General features: G+C 43.2%; 1 protein-coding gene across 4 annotated transcripts; it reads left to right on the forward strand.

Moving 5' to 3' along the window:
- Positions 1-1,016: 1,016 nt before the first annotated feature.
- Positions 1,017-18,614, forward strand: tirap (toll-interleukin 1 receptor (TIR) domain containing adaptor protein). Of its 4 annotated transcripts, none has more exons than XM_072238421.1 (4): positions 1,017-1,284; positions 2,362-2,501; positions 6,437-7,021; positions 10,992-14,235. In XM_072238421.1, exons 2-4 carry the CDS (start codon positions 2,495-2,497, stop codon positions 11,096-11,098), a joined length of 699 nt encoding a protein of 232 aa, XP_072094522.1. In that variant the 5' UTR covers positions 1,017-1,284; positions 2,362-2,494; the 3' UTR covers positions 11,099-14,235. The 4 variants fall into 4 exon arrangements, with proteins under 4 accessions (XP_072094522.1, XP_072094524.1, XP_072094520.1 ...); XM_072238423.1 differs by lacking the exons at positions 1,017-1,284; positions 10,992-14,235 and adding exons at positions 1,291-1,460; positions 17,147-18,614; XM_072238419.1 differs by lacking the exon at positions 1,017-1,284 and adding an exon at positions 1,291-1,460.
- The last annotated feature ends 1,697 nt before the right edge of the window (positions 18,615-20,311 follow it).

Raw genomic sequence — 20,311 nt, forward strand, 5'->3', positions numbered from 1 at the left:
TTCCTGGCTTTTAAGAGCCTGATTGATTCCTTCACATTGTAGCCATTCTGTAGGAACATCATGTGTAGTCATCTTATTTCCTCATGGAGACTCTCCGGGTCCGAAATAGTTACACACGGTTAATCAAAGTAGAAAGAACTGCTCTATGTTGGGAAGCCTAGAGAAAAAGAGTTTCATCAAAGATGAAGGTCTAGCTCTAATAACTGGAATTCAGTTGTAAACAAGGTGGGAGAGGGAAACCTGATTGGATGAGGACTAATTAGGAAGGATGGACAAGGGGGGTGGGGGTGTAAATACCACCAGACTATACATGGCTAGGCATCACCTCTGATGAAGATGGCAGAGTTTGTCATTGAAACATTGGTTAAAATTGATACCTGTACCCAGCTGGAAACGCAAGAAGGATTTATTTGTCATATGCCTGGAAAGTACTAGATCCTTTTTCACCTAATCATTTAGCAACACGGTAAACACTGCACTAAAGTAAACTTTGTTTTTATTTGTTCTAATTGTATTCTTTCTTTTAAAAATTGTGTGTAATTTTATGTTTTTTTCTTGCGGGATAATGGTATGTGCCTGAGATGCTTCTGCAAATATGTGGACATGACAACAAACACGACTTTGGGCTGCTTTTATTCAAAGTCTGGTGTGGTATCCAGGCACCCTGGTAAGAATGTCTTAAATGTGAAATTTAAGGGAAAACACGTCAGGCTGTGGTCACACTTCCTTATGCAGAGGAAGCTGGTTGTAGTTGACAAATGACAAACACTGCAAGAGTTTCTCAGGGTAGTGTCCTGGTCCCAACTATCTCCAGAAACACACGAGATTCTGCAGATGTTGATAATCTTGAGCAACACACACAAATGCCGATCCCCGTTTCAGGCTGTTTATTTCACTCTATCGATGCTACCTGACCTGCTGAGTTCCTCTAACACTTCGTGTGCGTTGTCTAACTATTTCCAGTTGCTTTCGCAAGATCACCGCTGCAAATACGGTCTCGTCCAATGAAATTATCAAAGCAAAACTCCGTCGTCTTATTCACGTTTCCTCACGGGAAACATTACATTAGCGCAGCCACTATCTTACGACATCCTAAATTTTCAGGGGTTTTTGCTTTACAAGACAAGAGTATTCCAAAAGACTAATAAGTACGAGGAGATCGGATTTTGTAAGCAACCGACGATCGGTCCCATCAATGACAAACTCACTCGCGAAGGCAGCTCAGCCCAAGTGGGGGGTTCATAGGCCCGCTATTTCGCTGCCCCCCGATGCCAGGTCGGGAAGGTGCGTTTTCACCGCGTAACCTCCACCCTAAGCAATTTCCGCTCTCTCAGGAAGTGGGTGCCGCAGAGGCGAGGCAAGGGTTGACGTTGGTTGGAGCTTGTGCTGGGGCGGCCTCGGGGGCAACGGCAAGCCGCCCGGTTTCCGCTTCAGCCGAGATGGAGAATATTTCTTTCAGGGCAAGTATCCTGTAGCAAGTTTCTGTCTTTTTATTTTTTTTGCATTTACCGAAATTTCTTCCTTTGCCGGGTTTTAAAGAAGAATGCGAAAGGTTATTAACCCGCGTGCACGGGGACTTTATGGGGGCATGGTGTCTCCTTCTCCTCGGCATGGAAACCAGGCAATCAGCAGGCCTTTCTTTGGACTATCAGTCGCCCATGGCACCAGTCCTACAGTATTGTCGATTGCTTCCGATGCCGGCACTCACTCACACATTTGAGGCAACTTCCAGCGGCTAATTAACCAACCAGCCCACGTTTCCCTGAGTTGTACCGACGCGGAGAGAGTGCGGATGCTGGAAGCGTGGAGCAACGCACAGAAAGCCGGGGGAACCGAGCGGGTCGGGCGGCAAGTGAGGTGGGAAATGGACAGTCAATGTTCCGGGTTGAGACCCTTTGTGAGAGAAACCCCCACGCGCGTCTGAAGTCAGGATTGAATCCTGCTCTCTGTTGCCGTGAGGCTGCAGCTCTACTCGCTGTGCCACTTTTGCTGTTTTGATGGAGACAGGCCTTTGATTTGCCAGGAATAGATCACTATTTGACACTTATTTGAAAACGTTCGCAAATGCTTCACACATTTCTTTAACACTGCCATCACTGAGGAGGGAGGTGTTCTTGGAGTCTTTATACTGAACTACTAAACTGCCAATGTTTGGGATAGATATGATGTAAAGTTTTCCCTGTTGTTCTGTCAGTGTTAGTGAAGATGTTCCATTTCTATGCTATTCTTCTGCATCGTCTTAGTGTTTTAACGGTTTTGCAGCGTAAACCTCTCGTCATTGGAAATTAATCTGTTTACGGGAGTGCTGATGTAAGTTATCAATTTGCAGAACTTCATTAACTGTCTCATCCTGCTTTGCAGGAGAACTCACCAATCTTCTGTATTCGGACAAGAGGATCTTCCGCTAGTAAGCAAAAGTGAAAGCCGGGGAACAAATTGCCTCTATTGACCTTTACATTTTGGTTGTGTGTAATAGGGTTACGCTCAATAACATATGGCTCGTAAGTATATTTTGTTGAAATATCTCAAATTTGCGTTTATTGTCTTATGCACAAGTACAGAGTGGCGTAATGAAAAGAATAATTCCAACAGCATCACAGGCTCATAGCATCTTATAAGCAGCATTCGCAAGAAAAACATTAAGAGCAAGTTGTGCACATATAAATTATAAATATGTAGATCTAATGAAGCCATTTGTACTCAAGCAGAGGGAGGACAAGAGACTGGTTCTGAACTGTCCTAGCACAAGGGAAAGTTGGTTATTTGTCAGTCTTTGTGTGTAGTTCTTCATAGATTCTATTATATTTCTCTATTCCACTATGAATGTCTTCAAGAAAATGAATCTCAAGGTGACATATACATATTTTGATAATAAATTCACTTTGAACCCTTCCAAAATAATGTCATCTCAGAGTACCTTTCTCATAAGAATTGGAGCAAAATTACTCTGTCATTTCATTGTGGCTGATTTATTATACCTCTCATCTCCATTCTACTGCCTTCTCTCCTAACCTTTGACACCCTGACTAATCAATAACCAATAACTCTGCTTTAAATATACCCAATGATTCGGCCTCCAAGACTGTCTGTGGCAATTGATTCCATAAATTCACCACCCTCTGGCTAAAGAAATTCCTCCTCATCTCTGTTCCTTCATCATATTATGATCACTGACTCCTAAGGATTCCTTTATCTTAAGATCCCTAATCAAATCTGGTGCATTACACAACACCCAATCCAGAACTGTTTTCTTTAGTGGGGCTCAACCACAAGTTGCTCTAAAAAGCCATTTCATAGTCATTCTACAAATTTCCTATCTTGGATCCAACACCAATCTGATTTTCCCAATCTATTTGCATATTGAAATCTCCCGTGACTTTCTCATTCCATTTAGGATGTCTTATTGTACTTCATAGCCATCAATGGACTCTTGGTACATTGCCAGTATTAAACTGAATTGCAACTGCCAAGTTAATGCAGTAAAGTCTTCAAAACAGCAAGGTAATAATGGCCAGATTGTGGTTGTATAATAAATATTAGTCATAACATAAGGGAGGTGCCCCTGCCTGTGTTTGAACAGAATCCTCTAGGTCTACTTGAGGGAGCAGTGGAGATCTGAAGTTAACAATCCATCCAAAAGACAGCAGTCCTTTGGGAGTTAAACTGGGGCATCAGCCTGGATTCTGGTGTTTAAATGCTATTCTCCCATACCTGTCTTTTAAGGCCACACGTCCAGTTCTCTGATCATTTTAACTCTACCAAATTACACCTCAGAATCAGAATCGTTTATAATCACTGACATATGTTATGAAACTTCTTTTGTGACAGTACAGTGCAATGCCTATAATTTTAAAAAGTGCAAAAGAGGAAGAAACGAAAGATGGCAGAGAGGAAGAATTGTCGTTCTACTTTTTAATTGGATTCTAGCAACTTCCTGAAGCTCGTCCAGCAGTAGAAACTTACTACACATGTAGTAAGGGGTGCCACAGTAGCATAGTGCTTAGTGCGACACTATTACAGCTCGGGGTGTTGTAGTTTGGAATTCAGTTCCAACGTCATCCTCCCTGTGGAATGTGTGGGTTTTCTCTGGGTCCCCTGGTTTCCTGCCACAGTGTAAAGACTTACCAGTTAGTAGGTCATTGTAAATTGTTGAGGCTCGGGTTAAATCAGTGAGTTGCTGGGCAGTGCTTCTCAAAGGGCCTGAAGGACCTGTTCCCCACTGTATCCCAATAAATAAATAAATTACAGTTAATCATGTGGTCTCCACATGTTAGAACCACCACCCATCATTTGCTTTGCAGCTAGCTGTTTTTAATCATTTTATTTACCAAGTTTTAAAGGTAGCAATCTCAGTTACACATTATACTGGCTTGTAATTTACAGGAAATACGGATCTAGTGCTTTTCCAACCTGTATGAAGAATAAGCTCTTCTCGGGCTTCCGGCCAGGCACAAATATCAATTATAATCGACGTTTCGATGACCAACTCTGTCATCTTCATCAAGAATGATGCCTGGGCATGTCTAGTCCTGTGGTATTCATACCCAAATTGTCCATCCCTCCTGATTGGTTAGTCCTCATCCAATCAGGATTGACCATAGGTTTGACTTCGACAGCACAAAACTGCTGTGCTGCACTAGTGGCTTTTGGGACCGCCTGGTGAAGGAAGCCATTGAAATAAAACTAGAGGTAAAGAACTTTAACAAGGATTAAGGTCTTGTTTTAAGCAAGGACTGGAATTCGATTGTAAACAGTGGGGACAGACTGTAGTGGTATAAATACCACTGGGTTAGACATGCTCAGGCGGCATCCCTGATGAAGATGGCAGAGCTTGTCATCGTAACGCCGGTTATAATTGATAACGGTACCTGGCTGGAAGCCCAATAAGAGTTTATTTGTTACAGGAAATACCTTTCAAGCAGAGAAGAAATTGCAGCCCAAACCCATTGCTCCTAACTATCTCACTCACCAGAACCTGTAATTGATTCTTGCAGAACAATGTAGAACTGTACACTCTAGATTGTTGAAACTTTGTGTCTTTTGAGCAGCAGTGTATTCTGCCAACGTCTAGACTAGGGGTAATGAACCTATTGGAGAGTGTGTGCCCAAATTGTTATTAATCTAAAAAAATTACTTGTGTCATGGTAATTTCAAGATAAATTTATCATTGATTAATGAATTAGTAAAAATGATTTTTGATTTTTTAAGGATAAAGGATGAGTCCTTTTGCTTATTTATGTTATCATTGTTTCACTTTTACAGTATGAGAAAGATTGAAATAAATGAAGCATTTTAGAACACCTGTTCAAAATATATTAATTTTAGTTATGTATTGTGGCAAGCATTTGGTCCATAATGACAGAAGAGGAAGCTCTTTAACTCAACAACAATTTTATTGTGATAACGGTCCAGTCACCATGACCTGGAGAGTGAAGCCCACCCATCTCACACAGACGGGGAAGGTGACCATCACACACCCCGGTTACAGATAGGGTGACCCACAAATACACAAGCGAATAACTGTATAACCCAAGCTAAAATGCAACAAGAAACGAACTGGAACTTCTCACCATAATCCCACAAAAGCATTTTAACACAGGAACAATAAACAGTACTGGTCATTAGAAATGCAGGGGCAGGCTGTTGACCGCGCCCCTGCCCAGAACGTCACAGTATTAAAGAATTGAAAAATAACAATTTCTAAATAGTTTTGTTATCGTACCTCATAAATCACATAGTAAATGTGAAGGTGAAATTTTAAGCTTTGGTGTATATTCATAAAAGACCAAGGAAATAGAAATAAACACACTCTCAGTGAGGTAATCATTATGGGTGGGGTTTAAAGAATTGATGGACAGTATTGCATTCCAGAGGCCAGCAAAAGTTTTGTGTATGTCATATTGGATACATGTGCCAGGGGTTCCAGCTGTATCGTATTCCTTCATGGTTGCAAAATGAGAATTGGATTTGGCTGTGAAATTTTTATTTGTGAATGGTCAAAATATACAGTACAGAAAAAGGCCATTCGCCCCACTGTCCATGCTCTATCAAGCACTCATTCCATTGTATTCTCTCATTCGCATTGAGTCCCTCCCCAGATTCTGCCACTAGGGCTAATTTACAGCAGCCGATTAATAAACCAACCCACGCATCGTTGGGATGTGGGAGGGAAACTGGCACATTTGGTAGGGCAGGGAGGTGAAGTGGGAAGGTCGGGGGAGCCCACATGGTCACATGGAGAATGTGCAAGCTCCATACTAGAGGTCAGGATTGAATCCCGGGGCTGCCCGTGTCTGTCAACTCTTGTAGTCGAGGTCTTGGCAGGAATGGAGGGGTCCTGATTGAGAGCTGGGGTCCTTTAGGGGAAGGAGGAAATAAGATAAGGAATGTAGAAAATCACTGACAAAGTTTCTTATTTCATTTAAAAAACACACAGGGTTTTTTAGGTGGTTTGGAGACTTAAAGAGGAATAAGAACCGAAATCCAAGTCCCAACGTCACTCCTCAGCCAAGCGACAGAGCAAAAAGTTCTTGTAAGAACTCAAGGTCCAACTGCAGCAGTTCACAGCCCATTGTTGATCCCACCGCATCCCAGAGGTTTGACAGTAAAGCTCGTTGGAGTAAACAGTACGATGTGTGTATTTGCCATGCTGAGGATGATGTAGCCTATGTGCAAGACTTGGTGTCTTTTCTGGAACTGCATCTGCAAGGTCTGCGCTGCTTCCTGCAGCTCAGGGACTTGGCCCTAGGGGGTGCCATCTGTACTGAGCTCTGCCAGGCTGTCAGAGAAAGCCATTGCTGGGTCCTCATCATTACACCAAGCTTTCTCAAGGACCCCTGGTGTTGGTACCAGATGCAGCAGGCATTGTCTGAATCTCCCAATGCCAATGGGCGGGTCATTCCAGTCCGGAAGCACCTGGAGCGGAAGGATTATCCGCAGGAGCTGCGCTTCATGTTTGGTATTGACGTCAGTCTGGGCAAAGAGAACGGATTCCAGAAGATCAGGCATGCTATATTATGTTGTAAGTACATTATGTTGAAAGACATGAGAACTGCATTTAAAAGGCATGCACTTTCTGAAGGCTTGGTTGGGATGGATTGCCAGTACTTTGAAATGGGCATTGAAAAGGCTGAATGGCAGGAGTGTGAGGAGAGATGGGAGGTGGGTTATTGGACAATTCTATTGAAGAACTGCCTGAAGTGCAAACCGTGTCCTTCTGTACTGTCGAGCTTGCCTTCTAAGTGGATTATACGGGCGAGCTGAGTATGCTTGTGGCCCCCTCTGGGGGAGATTATGTAGTTTTAGCTGTGGTGCTCAATGTCCTTTTTTCGATTCCCCCTGCATGAACCCAACCTTCCTTCCAGCAGCTCACCCACATGGGATTTCTGTCGTGTTGGTGGTGCCTGGGAATCTGGGCATCTAAGGCATCACGGCCAAACTTTCTCCTGTCCTGGCCCAGTCTCCAAACTTGTTTCTTTCCTGCTAAAACTCAGCAGGCAGGAGTAAGGGACCTATTTGTAAAGTTTAACTCGTGCCAGGTTAGATCTGATTTGCATCAGACAGGTATTGTCCCGGGGATAATTACACTCTCTTGGCATGACACCTGCACTCTACCATGGGGAGCGACACTGTTGCATAGCAGCAAGTGCATTGCATTGCATTGCAGCGCCAGCGACCACCGAGCAGGGTCCAATTCCCATCGCTGTCTGCAAAGAGTTTGTGACTACAAGGGTTTTCTCGGGGTGCTCCGGTCTCCTCCCACATTTGAAAGATGTATGGGTTAGAGTTCAGGTTAGTGAGTTGTGAGCATGCTATGTTGGCGGCAGAAGCATGGCACAACACTTGTGGGCTGCCCAGAATAATCGTTGCTGATTTTGATTTGGCGCAAATGATGCAATTCACTGTATGTTTTGGTGCTAATCTTTAAAACAAATCTCTTTTTCTCTATCTTTGGTTTACTGGGGAGTGGCTTTTTTCCTATACTTGTACGGTGAACATTTGCAACTTGTGAGCTGCATTGAGTAGCAACAGGAAATAGAAACTCTCAACAATACGCAGTTACTTCACGTGGATACTGTCTGTGTTTTTACAGCATGGAAACAGGCCATTTGGCCCACCATGTCCATGATCACCATCTTAATCCCATCTTCTTGCACTTGGCCCTCAGCCTTCAATATCCATGTGATTAGGAGCTCTTCTTAAATGCTTCTATCACTCTCTCAGGCAGTGTGTTCCAGGTACTCACTTCTCTCTGGCTGAAAAAGATCCTTTTCAACTCGTCTCTGTGACGAGAATACACATAGATTAAGATGTTAAGCTGGCCTGTGCTGGCACCAGTGGGATCAGCAGTTGGTCTGCCACCTGTCTTCAGGAGAAAGAGAGATAAGGAAAACAATGGAGCAGCATTTGGAGATGTTAATGAAGGGACGGGAGAGTTTAACGGAAGGAGAGCTGTCAAGATCGGCTCCCCCTTTGAACCCTGAACTATTTGAAGTGATGGACAGGCGATACCCCAGCAGGGGGATAAAAAGGGACAGGTTCGCTAAGGCAAGACACACACGACACCCCGAGGTAACGGGACCCTGGAAGCGGTGCGTCTCCCACAAGTCGGTGGGAAGTTTTGGAAGGCTGGTTGCGGGACCAAGCCATAGACGCACAGGGTGGAAAGGCACGATCAGGGGGAACCTGGTGTGTGTCCGCCCTTGCCTGGGTGCCAGGTTCACCGCAGAGAAATGATCGAACCTGGAAACGGAGGGGTCACGGTCAGTGACCTCAGAAGACATCACAAAGAGCTCGCCCGAAAGCTGACTGCGAAGAATATCGAAGGTCTGTGTGGAAGCCGTTTGAATATTCATTCGTTTTGCTCTCTCTCTCCTTCCCCCCCCCCCACTCTCCATCTCCCACGGCAGCGATTACTGCGAACTGAACTAAATTGAACTGAACTTTGCATCACTTTGAAACTGGTCATTTACCCCTAGACGACGATAGAGCTTGATTGATCTTGTTATCCTAATTGTGTGTACATGTGTGTCTATCATTGCTGAACTGTTGCATTTATTATCCTTTTGATTAGAGTACTGTGTTGCTTGTTTCTTTAATAAAACTTTCTTAGTTCTAGTAATCCAGACTCCAACTGAGTGATCCATTTCTGCTGGTTTGGCAACCCAGTTACGGGGTATGTAACACCTCTGAATCCCGTACTCCTTGCCCTCTAGTTCTCATCCTCTCTGATATAGGGAAAGGTTGCCTGCCCTGCAGTCTGCCTGTCTATACCCCTTATTAATCTTCTCCACCTCAGTCACATGCCCACTTGACTCCTCAGCTCCAGGGAGAGCAGACCTGGCTATTACTGGAGTGTGATTGACAAACCCAATGATTGAAGACTTGATTAAAACAAAACTTAATTGCAGAATGCATAGGGGAAAGAAACAAATGGCGACATTTAGGGAGGAGGTTGTGGTCTTGGTGATTGAGCAGTCATGGGACATTGACCTGGCAAACGGCCGCTTGGAACAATGCGCATTTCTCCGAATACTACGGAGCTGGAGGAGGTTAGAGTGGCGGCTGAGGCCAGGTATTCAAGGTTGAAGTATTGGAGCCCAGAAAGCCAATGTAAGCACAGAGACATACAGCACAGAAACCAGCCCTCTAGCCCAACTGGTTCATTCTGACCAAGGTGCCAATCTAATCTAGTCATATTGCCCGTGCTTGACCCACTTCCCTCTGAACCTTTCCCTTCGATGTACCTGTCCAAGTGCCTTTTAATGTTGTTAATGTTCCTGCTTTAACCTCTTACTCTGGCAGCTTATTCCATTTATTGACCACCCTCTGGGTGAAAAAGTGGCCTCTCAGGTTCCTGTTCTATCTCTTCCCCTCATACCCGAAACCTATGCCCTCTAGTTCTCGATTCGCTAACCCTGGGAGAAAAGACAGTGTGCATTCACACTGTCAGGCCCCTCCCTCATGCCACTGGTAATGTGAGTTAAAAATACCTGAGCAGAAATTTAAAGGTTAGCATTGGATTCGGAAGCAAACAGGCAGTTCTCTAGTCGCCTCATTATGGGAAGGATGTGGAAGCTTTAGAAAGGGTGTAGAGGAGATTTTCCAGGATGCTGACTGGATTAGAGAGCATGTTTTATGGAGATAGGTTGAGAGAGCTTGGGCTTTTCTCTATTGAAGGAGAATGAGAGATAACTGGATGGAGGTGCACAGTTCATGGTAAGAGGAATAAATAGAGTAGATAGCCAGAGACTTTTTCCCAGAGTGGAAAGGGCTATTATGAGGGGACATAATTTCAAGGTGTTTTGTGGGAAGTATAGGGGAGATGTCTGAAGTAATTGTTTTTTTTTTTGCTCAGAGTGGTGGGTGCATGGAAGACCCTGCTAGGGATGGTGGAAGAAGCAGATATGTTACGGACAACTAAGAAATTCTTAAGTAGGCACATGGATGATAGGAAAATGGAGGGCTTTGTAGGAGGAAATGGCTAGATTGGTCTCGGGGGAGGTTAAAAGGTTGGCACAACATAGTGGGCTGAAGAGTCTGTACTAAGTTCTCTGCAAAATTACTGATTGAACCTTTTGCAGATTTTTTCCACATTTATCCAGTGAGCGAGTTAAATTGAAAGCTGCTTGGCAGCAGATCTCGAGGCACTGGGAAGGAGAGAGAGGTGCAGCAACAAAGCGGCCCTACATGCAGAGTGAATACAGAGACAAGCTAGACCTGTGGGGGAATTACTGAGTGTTTGAAGGGCAATGTCTCTGGGGCTGTGCACAGAGTTGAGTGGCCAGTGAGAACACAAGTCTAGCTCCTACCGCTCCCACCGCTAATAATATTCACGTGTATAATACACAGAACAAATGCAATGAAATTGAAACGTCTGCAGCACGTGCTGCTGGCAGTGCTGTACCAGTCCTGTACGTGGCCCAGTCCCTTGCTGCCAGTGTTCCTCTGGCATGCAGACTGGACATTGATATGTGTCTCTTTGTCTGCAGATCTTGAGGAGCTCTGCAGGAAGGATAGAGAGGAGCAGCGACGAAGGGACGTTGAGAGCTGTGTGGACACTGTCAGCAGCACAACAGACTCGAGCAGGACTTGCTGAACATGTGAAGGCGAATGCGCACAATTCCACCATCGCTGAGTTGGGACACTGGAGACAGAGGATTTAATCCTAATATTTAAAATCAAGAGCATACACGTGTCGGTTTCTGTCGTGGTGTACATAACTGTCAGTGTGGATTTGTCTATTTCCCAGAGATTGACCCTGGGATTCGGGGTCCCATCATCGGCTAACCCAGGTGTTGGTACTGAGGATTGAAGCCCGAAGGTCAATCAGACGACGAAGCCCGATGGCTGAGGCCTGGATACTGCAGGCTGGAAGCCTGCCCTGGAGCTTGCTTTGTTGCCTGTTGTGTTCTGTGTGGTTCTGCTGAGCATTGCGAGCGTGCTCTGTTGGTGCCCGAGTGTATGCCAACACTTGCAGGCTGCCCCCAGCACATCCTTGGGTGTGTCGTTTATTAATGCAAATGGCGCATTTCACTCTATGTTTCAATGTACATGTGATAAATAAATCTGAGTCTAAGTCTTTGTAAGCGTGTGTGTGTGTACGGTATTCGTATCTGTCTCTGTGTGTATGTGCATCTGGCTATTTGTGTCTTTCTGTGCCTGATTCTGTTTTTACAGTCCAGGTTCAGTACTGCGCAAAATGTCTTTAGGTAGATATAGCTAGGGTGCCTAAGGCTTTTTCACAGTATTGTATTTGTTAACGTGCAGCGGAGAATGAGTCTGTAAATCTGGAAAGAGCAAAGGATATTGGGAATGATGAGGGTGGAGGGGTGTGGGAAAGGTGGCAGAGAAGGAGTGCCAGGAATGCGACTGGGTGCATGCGCACAGACACATCCAGCCCTGAGTCACCAGGCAAAGTTATTTGAATCCAAACAATTGGTTTATTGATCATTGCAGAATGTCTCTCTGCTACTTCCCACTCCCTCCCTCTCCCTTCCCCTTTTTCCAACCATGATTCCCCTCTCCCTGCCCCCTTCCCACTCTCAGTCCACAACAGAGACCCATATCAAAATCAGGTTTATCATCACTCGCGTATGTCATAAAATCTGTTTTTTTTTGTGGCAGCAGTACAGTGCAATACATAAAATTACTACAGTAGTGTGTAAAAGTCTTAGGCACCCTAGCTGTATAATGCGCCTAAGACCTTTGCACAGGACCGTATGTGGGTGCTTACTCTAATATTTTATGTCTTTTGAGTGGTTCTCCCGGGATTACAGATATTAATTGAGAACTGACACAAGTTGATCTTGGCTCTGGATTTCTTGTCTACGCTGAGGCAAGGTGACGTATATGGTTGGACCTTTCAAGCTATGTTTTTTTTAAATGGAGTTTTCCCTCACATTTCCAAAGTTGTGAAAGGGCATTGACAAGTAGGCAGTCACGTTGTGATCAAAGAGAAATTTTATTTTTCTGCAATGGTCTTATGATTGGAGTTATTGGTGCTACAAAGTAAATGATTGGCAAATTCACCTGTCAGTCACACCCAGAAATAGTTAAGATTGATTCCATCCATGCAAGTTGTCATAACAACTTCCTTCTGTTTATGGAGAAATAATAATTACTTTCATATTCTGTATTTTGGCCTTGAGATCTGTTGTCAATTAAATGGAGCAGATAAAACACAGCAGACTATGACACCGCCTAATAGATGTACTTTACTTATCAAACTCAAAGATTCACTACAGAGTTCAAAAAGTTAATGAACTTCATAGTTCCACAGCTCTTGTAGTTCCACATCTTCTTAGTTTATCTCCATAATTTCCAAGACATACAGCCCATATGTAGATATTACAACATTCATCAAGAGCGGGTGAGTTCTTCTGAGTCCAAAACCTGGGCCTCTGCAACTGGATCCTTGACCTCCCCATTGGGAGACCAGTCTGTGTGAATCAGAAGTAACATCTCCTCCTAATTGACAATCAAAACTGTCGCATCTCAACTGTGCGCTTAGCCTGTGACTTTACTCTCTCTGCACCCACGACCGTGGCTAGGCACAGCTCAAACACCATCTATAAATTCGCTGATAACGTTTGTTGGCAGAATTTCAGATGATGAAGAGGAGGCATACAGGAGTGAGATAGATCAGCTGGTTGAGTGGTGTGGCTGCAACATTCTTGTTCTCAATGACAGCAAGACCAAGGAACTGGTTGTGGCCTTCAGGGAAGGGAAGTTGAGGAAACACAGATGAATCCTATTGAATTGAGTGGTCAGCAGTGGAAAGGCTGACCAGCTTCAAGACAACATTTCTGAAGATCTACTGTGGGTCCAACATATTGATACAGTTATGAAGAGGGCATGCCAGTGGCTATATTTCATTAGGAGTTTCAGGAGATTTGGAATGTCACCAAAGACTCTAGTATTTCTGCAGATGTACTGTAGAAAGCATTCTAACAGGTTGCATCTCTGGCAGGTATAGAGGGGCCACTGTACAGGATTGGAAAAAGCTGCAGAAGGTTGTAAACCTCAGCCAGCTCCATCATGGCCACTGGCCTCTCAAGCATCGAGAGCATCTTCAAAGGGCGATGCCTCAGAAAGGCAGCATCCATCATTAAGGACCCCCATCACTCTGGACATCTTCTTTTCTCATTCGTATCATCTGAGAGGAGGCACAGGAAGAGACACTCTCAACACTTCAGGAACAGCTTCTTCCCCACCAGATTTCTGAATGGATAATGAAACCATTAAAACTACCTCAGTATTTTTGTTCTCTTTTTGCATGACTTTATCTCTCTACCTCTACCTCTACATTAGTATTTTATGTATTGCACTGTACTGGTGATGCAAAACAACAAGTGTCATGACATGTGATTCTGATTCTGACTCAGGGTTGTCTTCAGCGGTTGGTCTGCAGTGTCGCTGCTGCTGGTCATCCCGTATTTATGCATTTCTTTGTGTAAGGGCACCACAGTGGTGTAGCAGTTAGCACAATGCTGTATGGTGCTACCTGTAAGACCTGGGCTCAGTTCCCACTGCTGCCTGTAAGGGGTCTGTACGTTCTCCCTGTTTCCACATGCGTTTCACTTTCCAAAGATTTACAGCTTGTGAGCGGTGGGCATGCTATGTTGGCGGCAGAAGCATGGTGACATGCTCAGCCTATCAGTTGTTGACGCAAATGATGCATTTCACCGTATGTTTCTTTGTACATGTGATAAATAAAGCTGACTTTTATCTTTATCTACCTTTCATATATTGCTTAGTTCTTTATAGCCAATATATAGCTGTAAGTCTAGGCATAAGTACACGTTTCTGTCACCCTTTGTTGCTGCTGCTGTTCAACCATTATTTCCTTAATTATCAGTGTGTCTGGTCTTTTGTGGTTCATCAGACTCCCTCTCACAAGCTATCAGTTCCCAAGCTAGCCTCATCTGCTTGTTCTCTTCTCCAGGTCAGTGGGATACTGTGAAACTGATTCAGCAAAGTTTTTGTGTTGACCCAGGCCAGGTGTACAACACCTGGCCTTCCCTCTGCAGCTTTGCTCCTCCCTCTTCAGCTACCAGTGTTGTCCCAGTGCCTGTTGGGACACTTGACATCTCTCTGACTGCTGCAGTTCTGAGGGTCCTGGGGAATAATTGGATAGAATATCTGTTTACCGCCAGGCCGGCTCCAGATATAGTTCCGTGGTTTACACAATAATCCAAGACTCACTTCAAATCCAAATTGTCCCGACTCAGCATTTATATTTCTTTAATTGTATTCTGGTTGGAGATGTGGTACAGTGAAATATGCCATTAATTGCAGGTCTATTTGCTCACTGCTGTTGAGAATTGTAATGAAAATATTTTGAAATTCATTCCTTTTTTCCTGATTCAGCAGCAAGAGGTATCCAGAAACAAAGGAGGTGTTGTACACATTCAAGGTTATGGCAAGCTACTTTATTGAGAGCTACATAGAGAGCAAAATACAGAAAGAAAAAGAAAATAAGATCAAGAAGGGAAAAGCTAATAATTATCAACCAATTACTGAACCAATCTGTACAATGTTGGAGGGAATTGTCAAACTCCCTCAGAAGTTAGTCTATTTCAGTAAGGTTATTGCTCATTATTCTTCTAGAGAATGAAGGAGCAGCCTATTCAATCTACATGTGATGTACCAACCATCCCACAAACCTAGTCAGGTGAACCTTTGCCACATTCCTCCTGTAGCAGGAAATGCTTCCTTGGATTAAAGACACAAACTGATATACAATACTCCAGGTGTGGTGCCGTGAAAGCCCTATAAATTGTGGTAACACATCTTTACTCTATTTAAATCCTTTTGCTTTTAAAAGCAAGCATACTGTTTGCTTCCTTTAATAGCCTGTTTCACTTGCATGTTCACTTACATTGAGGTGAAGCATTTGATGTCATTGGATAAATTGACATTGCATCCACCCCACCCAGGATTATGAGAATATTTAAGTTTTTCTCAATGGACTCGATATTGAATTTTCCAACTATCAGTAACACTCTCCTTCCTGTCTGCACTGGAGCTGGCCATTTCTGACTGGCATCATTTTGGCTCAGGTTTTCTGTCTCAGGTAGCTTCACCTACCAGGCATGCCCCACAGCATCACCCTTGCCAACACAACACAAAGAAGCACAGTTGCCTTCTAATTGGCACATTAAATCACCCCAGTTATATTCCCTCTGTTCCACACATCCCTCCTCCACCTTTTCAGCTGCTGAGTGTTTCCAGCAGTTTCTGCTCATTTCAGATTTCCAGAATCTGCAGGGTTTAAAAAATTTCCTTTTGTTTTCTCCATTTAAATTACAATTTGATTTCCTTTTCCTCTAAAGTGGCTAGCCCTCATTATACACTATGTGACAAGTTCCTGCCCCCTCATTTAATCTATCTCTTTCCCTTGTCAGGCTGTTTGTGTCCTCCTCATATTGTCATAACCCACTTACTTTTATGCCATCACAAATGTGACCGTGTACTCTGTAGACTGTAAATAGTTGAGGTCTCAGCACTGATCATTGTAGTCCTGGTTACTAGCAATTCAGAAATTAATTTCTTCCTGGAGATACGAAAGACTGCAGATGCAGGATTATGGACCAACAATCTGCTGGAGGAACTCAGTGGGTCAAGGGACATCTGTTGGGGGTGGGGGGAGCGGGGAGGGGTTGTTGACATTTTGGGTCAGAAACAATTTCTTCCTACTCTGTTTGATAAATCTTCAACGAACTTGAACAAACTTGTCTAACAATATCATAAAATCATTTTGAAGCTGCTTATCCAACTGAATGACTTCCGCCCAGTTGCGCTCACCCCCAGCATTGCAAAGTGCTTTGAGAGACTGGTTCTATCACATCTGAAATCCTGTCCGCCCACTACCCTGGACCCCCATCAATTTGCCTATCGCAGCAAAAGGTCTACAGAGGACGCCATCTTCATGGCACTTGACTCTACCCTGACCCACCTGGACTGCCCCAACTCTTACGTCAGAATGCTGTTCATTGACTTTAGCTCGGCATTCAATACTGTGATCCCCTCCAAGCTGATCGCCAAACTTCGCCAGCTTGGTATCAGCTCATCCCTCTGCAATTGGACCTTGGACTAACTCACCAACTGCATCTCAGTGTGGTATGGCAATTGTCCCGTATCGGACTGCAAAGCACTCCAGTGGGTGGTGAAAACTACCCAGCGGATTATCAGCACCCAATTGCCCACCATTGAGAACATCTACCATAAACGCTGCCTGGGCAGGGCGAAAAGCGTTATCAAGGATGCATTTCACCCTAACCATGGATTTTTTACTCTCCTCCCATCCGGTAGGCGCTACAGGAGCCTCCGCTCCTGAACCAGCAGGCACAGGAAGAGCTTCTTCCCTGAGGCTGTGACCCTGCTGAACCTCACATCACAGCGCTAAACAGTATTGCACCCATATTGTACTGTCTCCGTACTTTTATATTTGTATGCTGTAGCACTTACTTCTTATTTGCAGTTATTTTGTAAATAATACTATTCATTTGCATTTCTGGTCAGATGCTAACTGCATTTCATTGGCTTTGTATCTGTACTCGGTACAATGACAATAGAGTTGAATCTAATCTAATCTTAAGATTTGTTATTATTACTTTAATAATGGATTTCCATATTTTTCTAGGCTAACTGGGAAACCTCTGCTTTCAAAGTTCAAAGCAAGTTTATGATTGAAGTACGTATATGTCACCATATACAACCCTGAGATTCATTTTCTTGTGACCATGCACAGTAAATCCAAGAAACACAATAGAATCAATGAAAGACCACACCCAGCAGGATGGACAAACAACCAACATGCAAAAGACAACAAACAAAATAAATAAGCAATAAATATTAAGAACATGAGATGAAGAGTCCATGGGTTGTGAGATGGGGTGAGTGAAGTTATCCCCTCTGGTTCAAGAGTCTGATGGTAATTTATATTAAATTGATATTTTTGTAAATATTTTAGATTTAAATCTCCTTCAGAAAGGTGTAATAGCAATTATTTATAATACAATTATGAAAATATGTCCAGACGTATCAAATAAAAGACTGATTGGGAAAGGGAACTTAAGATTATTGTACCGATTAAGAAATAGGAAAAAATTCTTCAATTAGTTAATTCATCCTCTATATGTGCTAAACATGCGTTGATACAGTTTAAAGTAGTGCATAGGGCTCATATGTCTAAGGATAAATTATCTCATTAATATTTTCATATAAATCCTATATGTGATAGATGTCACTCCGAGATAGCTTTGGTCATGTCTTTTGTTGAAAAAATATTGGAAAGATATTTTTGATATTATCTCAACTGTTTTGAATATAGATTTACAACCTCACCCTATTACTGCTACTTTTGGGTTACCAATGATAAAATCAAATCATTTAACCTCTTCAGCTCGTCAGATGATTGCATTTCTTACTTTAATGGCTGGAAGATCCATTTTGCTGCACTGGAAAGAGATTAATCCTCCCACCACATTTCATTGGTTCTCTCAAACTATGTTGTGTTTAAACTTGGAAAAAATTAGAAGTGTTGCTTATGATCCCTTTATTAAATTTGAAAAGACTTAAATTCAACATTTTCATATGATGTAATTTGATCTTTTCCAAACTTATTCTATTTCTTTGTAATTTATGTTGAGAGGAACGGAGTCGACGAAACTAATGGTTCCTTTTTTTATGATGTTACATAACAGCCCATGTCTTTTTTTTCTTCTTAGCTTAGTTGATTAACACTGTTTAGGTTAGTTTTTTGGGGGGATATTTTTTTTTTCCTTTTTCATTTTTTTTTAGATTTTTTTTGTTTTATATTGTTCATCTGTATCCTGTATGATTGGGAGATCTAACACTCATGTGTCAACTGGGCTTATATTTAACTATGTTAACTACAACAATGTATTCCCAATAACTTTGTATCAATACTATGGTATGTTTATTATTATGAAACTAATAAAAAGATTGAAAAATAAAGAAAGAAGAGTCTGATGGTAGAGGGGTAATAACTGTTCCTGAACCCAGTGCTATGGATCCTGAGGCTCCTGCACCTTCTTCAGCAGTGAGAAGAGAGCACGTCTTAAATGGTGGGGGTCCTTGATTATCAAACCCAGGAACACTACCTCACTTTTTATTGTTTCTGTTTTTGCACTACTATTTTTAATTTAACTTTTAATATAAATATATTACTTACTGTAGTTCATTTTTTTCTGTATTTATCACGTATTGATTGCATTGTACTGCTGCCACAGTTAACAAATTTCACGATATATACCGGTGATATTAGACCTGATTCTAATTCACCAACATATCAAAACGCTTGATCAGAGTGGACATAAGTGCTGCTGGATGATACTGGAGGCAAGTTACCAAGTACTACACCCACCAGAGTCTTCAGTCATGGAGACACAATTGACACTGTAGTGTCTGAAGCAACACACACAAAATGCCTGATGTGTTTACTGATCATTTCCCTCCATAGATGCTGCCTGACCTGAAGATTCCCTCCAGCATTTTGTGTGTATCTATTTAGAGATAGACCCTTTGAGCCGCACTGCCCAGCAAACCCTGACAACTCTGATTTAGCCCTAATCTACTCACGGGACAATTTACAATGGCCAGCTAACCTACCCAGTATGTCTTTGGCCTGTGAGAGGAAATCAGAGGACTCGGAGAAAACCCACATACTCCACAGGGAGGACGTACAGAGATACCTTACAGATAGCACCGGACTTCAACTCTGAATTCTGGAATGCCCTGAGCCGTAAAAGCATTGCTTTTGCTTGCATGCTAGCCTTTTTCATTTGAAGAATGGCACTACGATCATGTTTTTCCAGTCCTCTGGGATCTTTCTAGAGTGACTGGAGTTTTGGAAGATTCCACTCAACGCCTCTGCTCTCTGCCTCCTGTCCCCAGGGGCTGTGTCAAAGGTGTAATTTGTCTGTCAACCAGGAAGAAGCAGAGTTGAGTCTGAGGTGGGAAGTGTCTCGCCAATCCTGCAGTGGGTAGAGTTGAGCAGAGGCAGAATCTGGGTTGGAGGGAAGTGCAACCAGCAGGGGATAGATTCAGGCTTGTTCTCTGGCCAGTAGAAACAGAGTGAAATTATGAGCTCTTCTCTGATCAGCAAAATTTGGTGCCCCAAGCTGCAAGCCTGTCCTCTCACCAAGGGTGCACCAGGCTTTTTCAAAGTTAGTGGGGATGCAGTATGGGAAATTGAAGCCTGGACCCTGCCAATAGGGAACAGATCCTTGATTCTAAACCTGAAGTTGAGTGAGAAAGGGGTGGGTCTGAAGTGCATGGAAGGGCATCCAGTACATAGGGAGAGGGATGATCAATCGGGGGGGATCTCCTTGGTCTGCCACTCACCTGGCCATTCACAGATCTATGTAGCAACAGACTGTCTGCCGCCTCTCTAAGAAACATCCATGCCAAGGTATCCGTGGTGATATCAGCTGGTTTGTTGGAGATTGGTAGGGACTTTGAATTGAGCACATCCTAGACAGCGAGGATTGCATTTTAACTGATATATTAAGTCATTTAATAACATTGTTATTGACTTCACATACAAGAGAAAATCTGCAGATGCTGGAAATCCAAGCAACACACAAAATGCTGGAGGAACTCAGCAGGCCTGGCAGCATCTATGGAAGAAAGTACAGTCGATACTTTGGGCCGAGACCCTTCGGCAGGACTCTGAATTATTGACTTAATCGCTGTTATATATTTTGAACAATTTTTTGTGAATAAAATGCACTTTGAAATAAAAATGGGGTGGACTTCAGGATGTAAGTCAGTCTTCCAATCA

Source organism: Mobula birostris, chromosome 20 (assembly GCF_030028105.1).
Source record: "Mobula birostris isolate sMobBir1 chromosome 20, sMobBir1.hap1, whole genome shotgun sequence".
NCBI lineage: Eukaryota > Metazoa > Chordata > Chondrichthyes > Myliobatiformes > Myliobatidae > Mobula > Mobula birostris.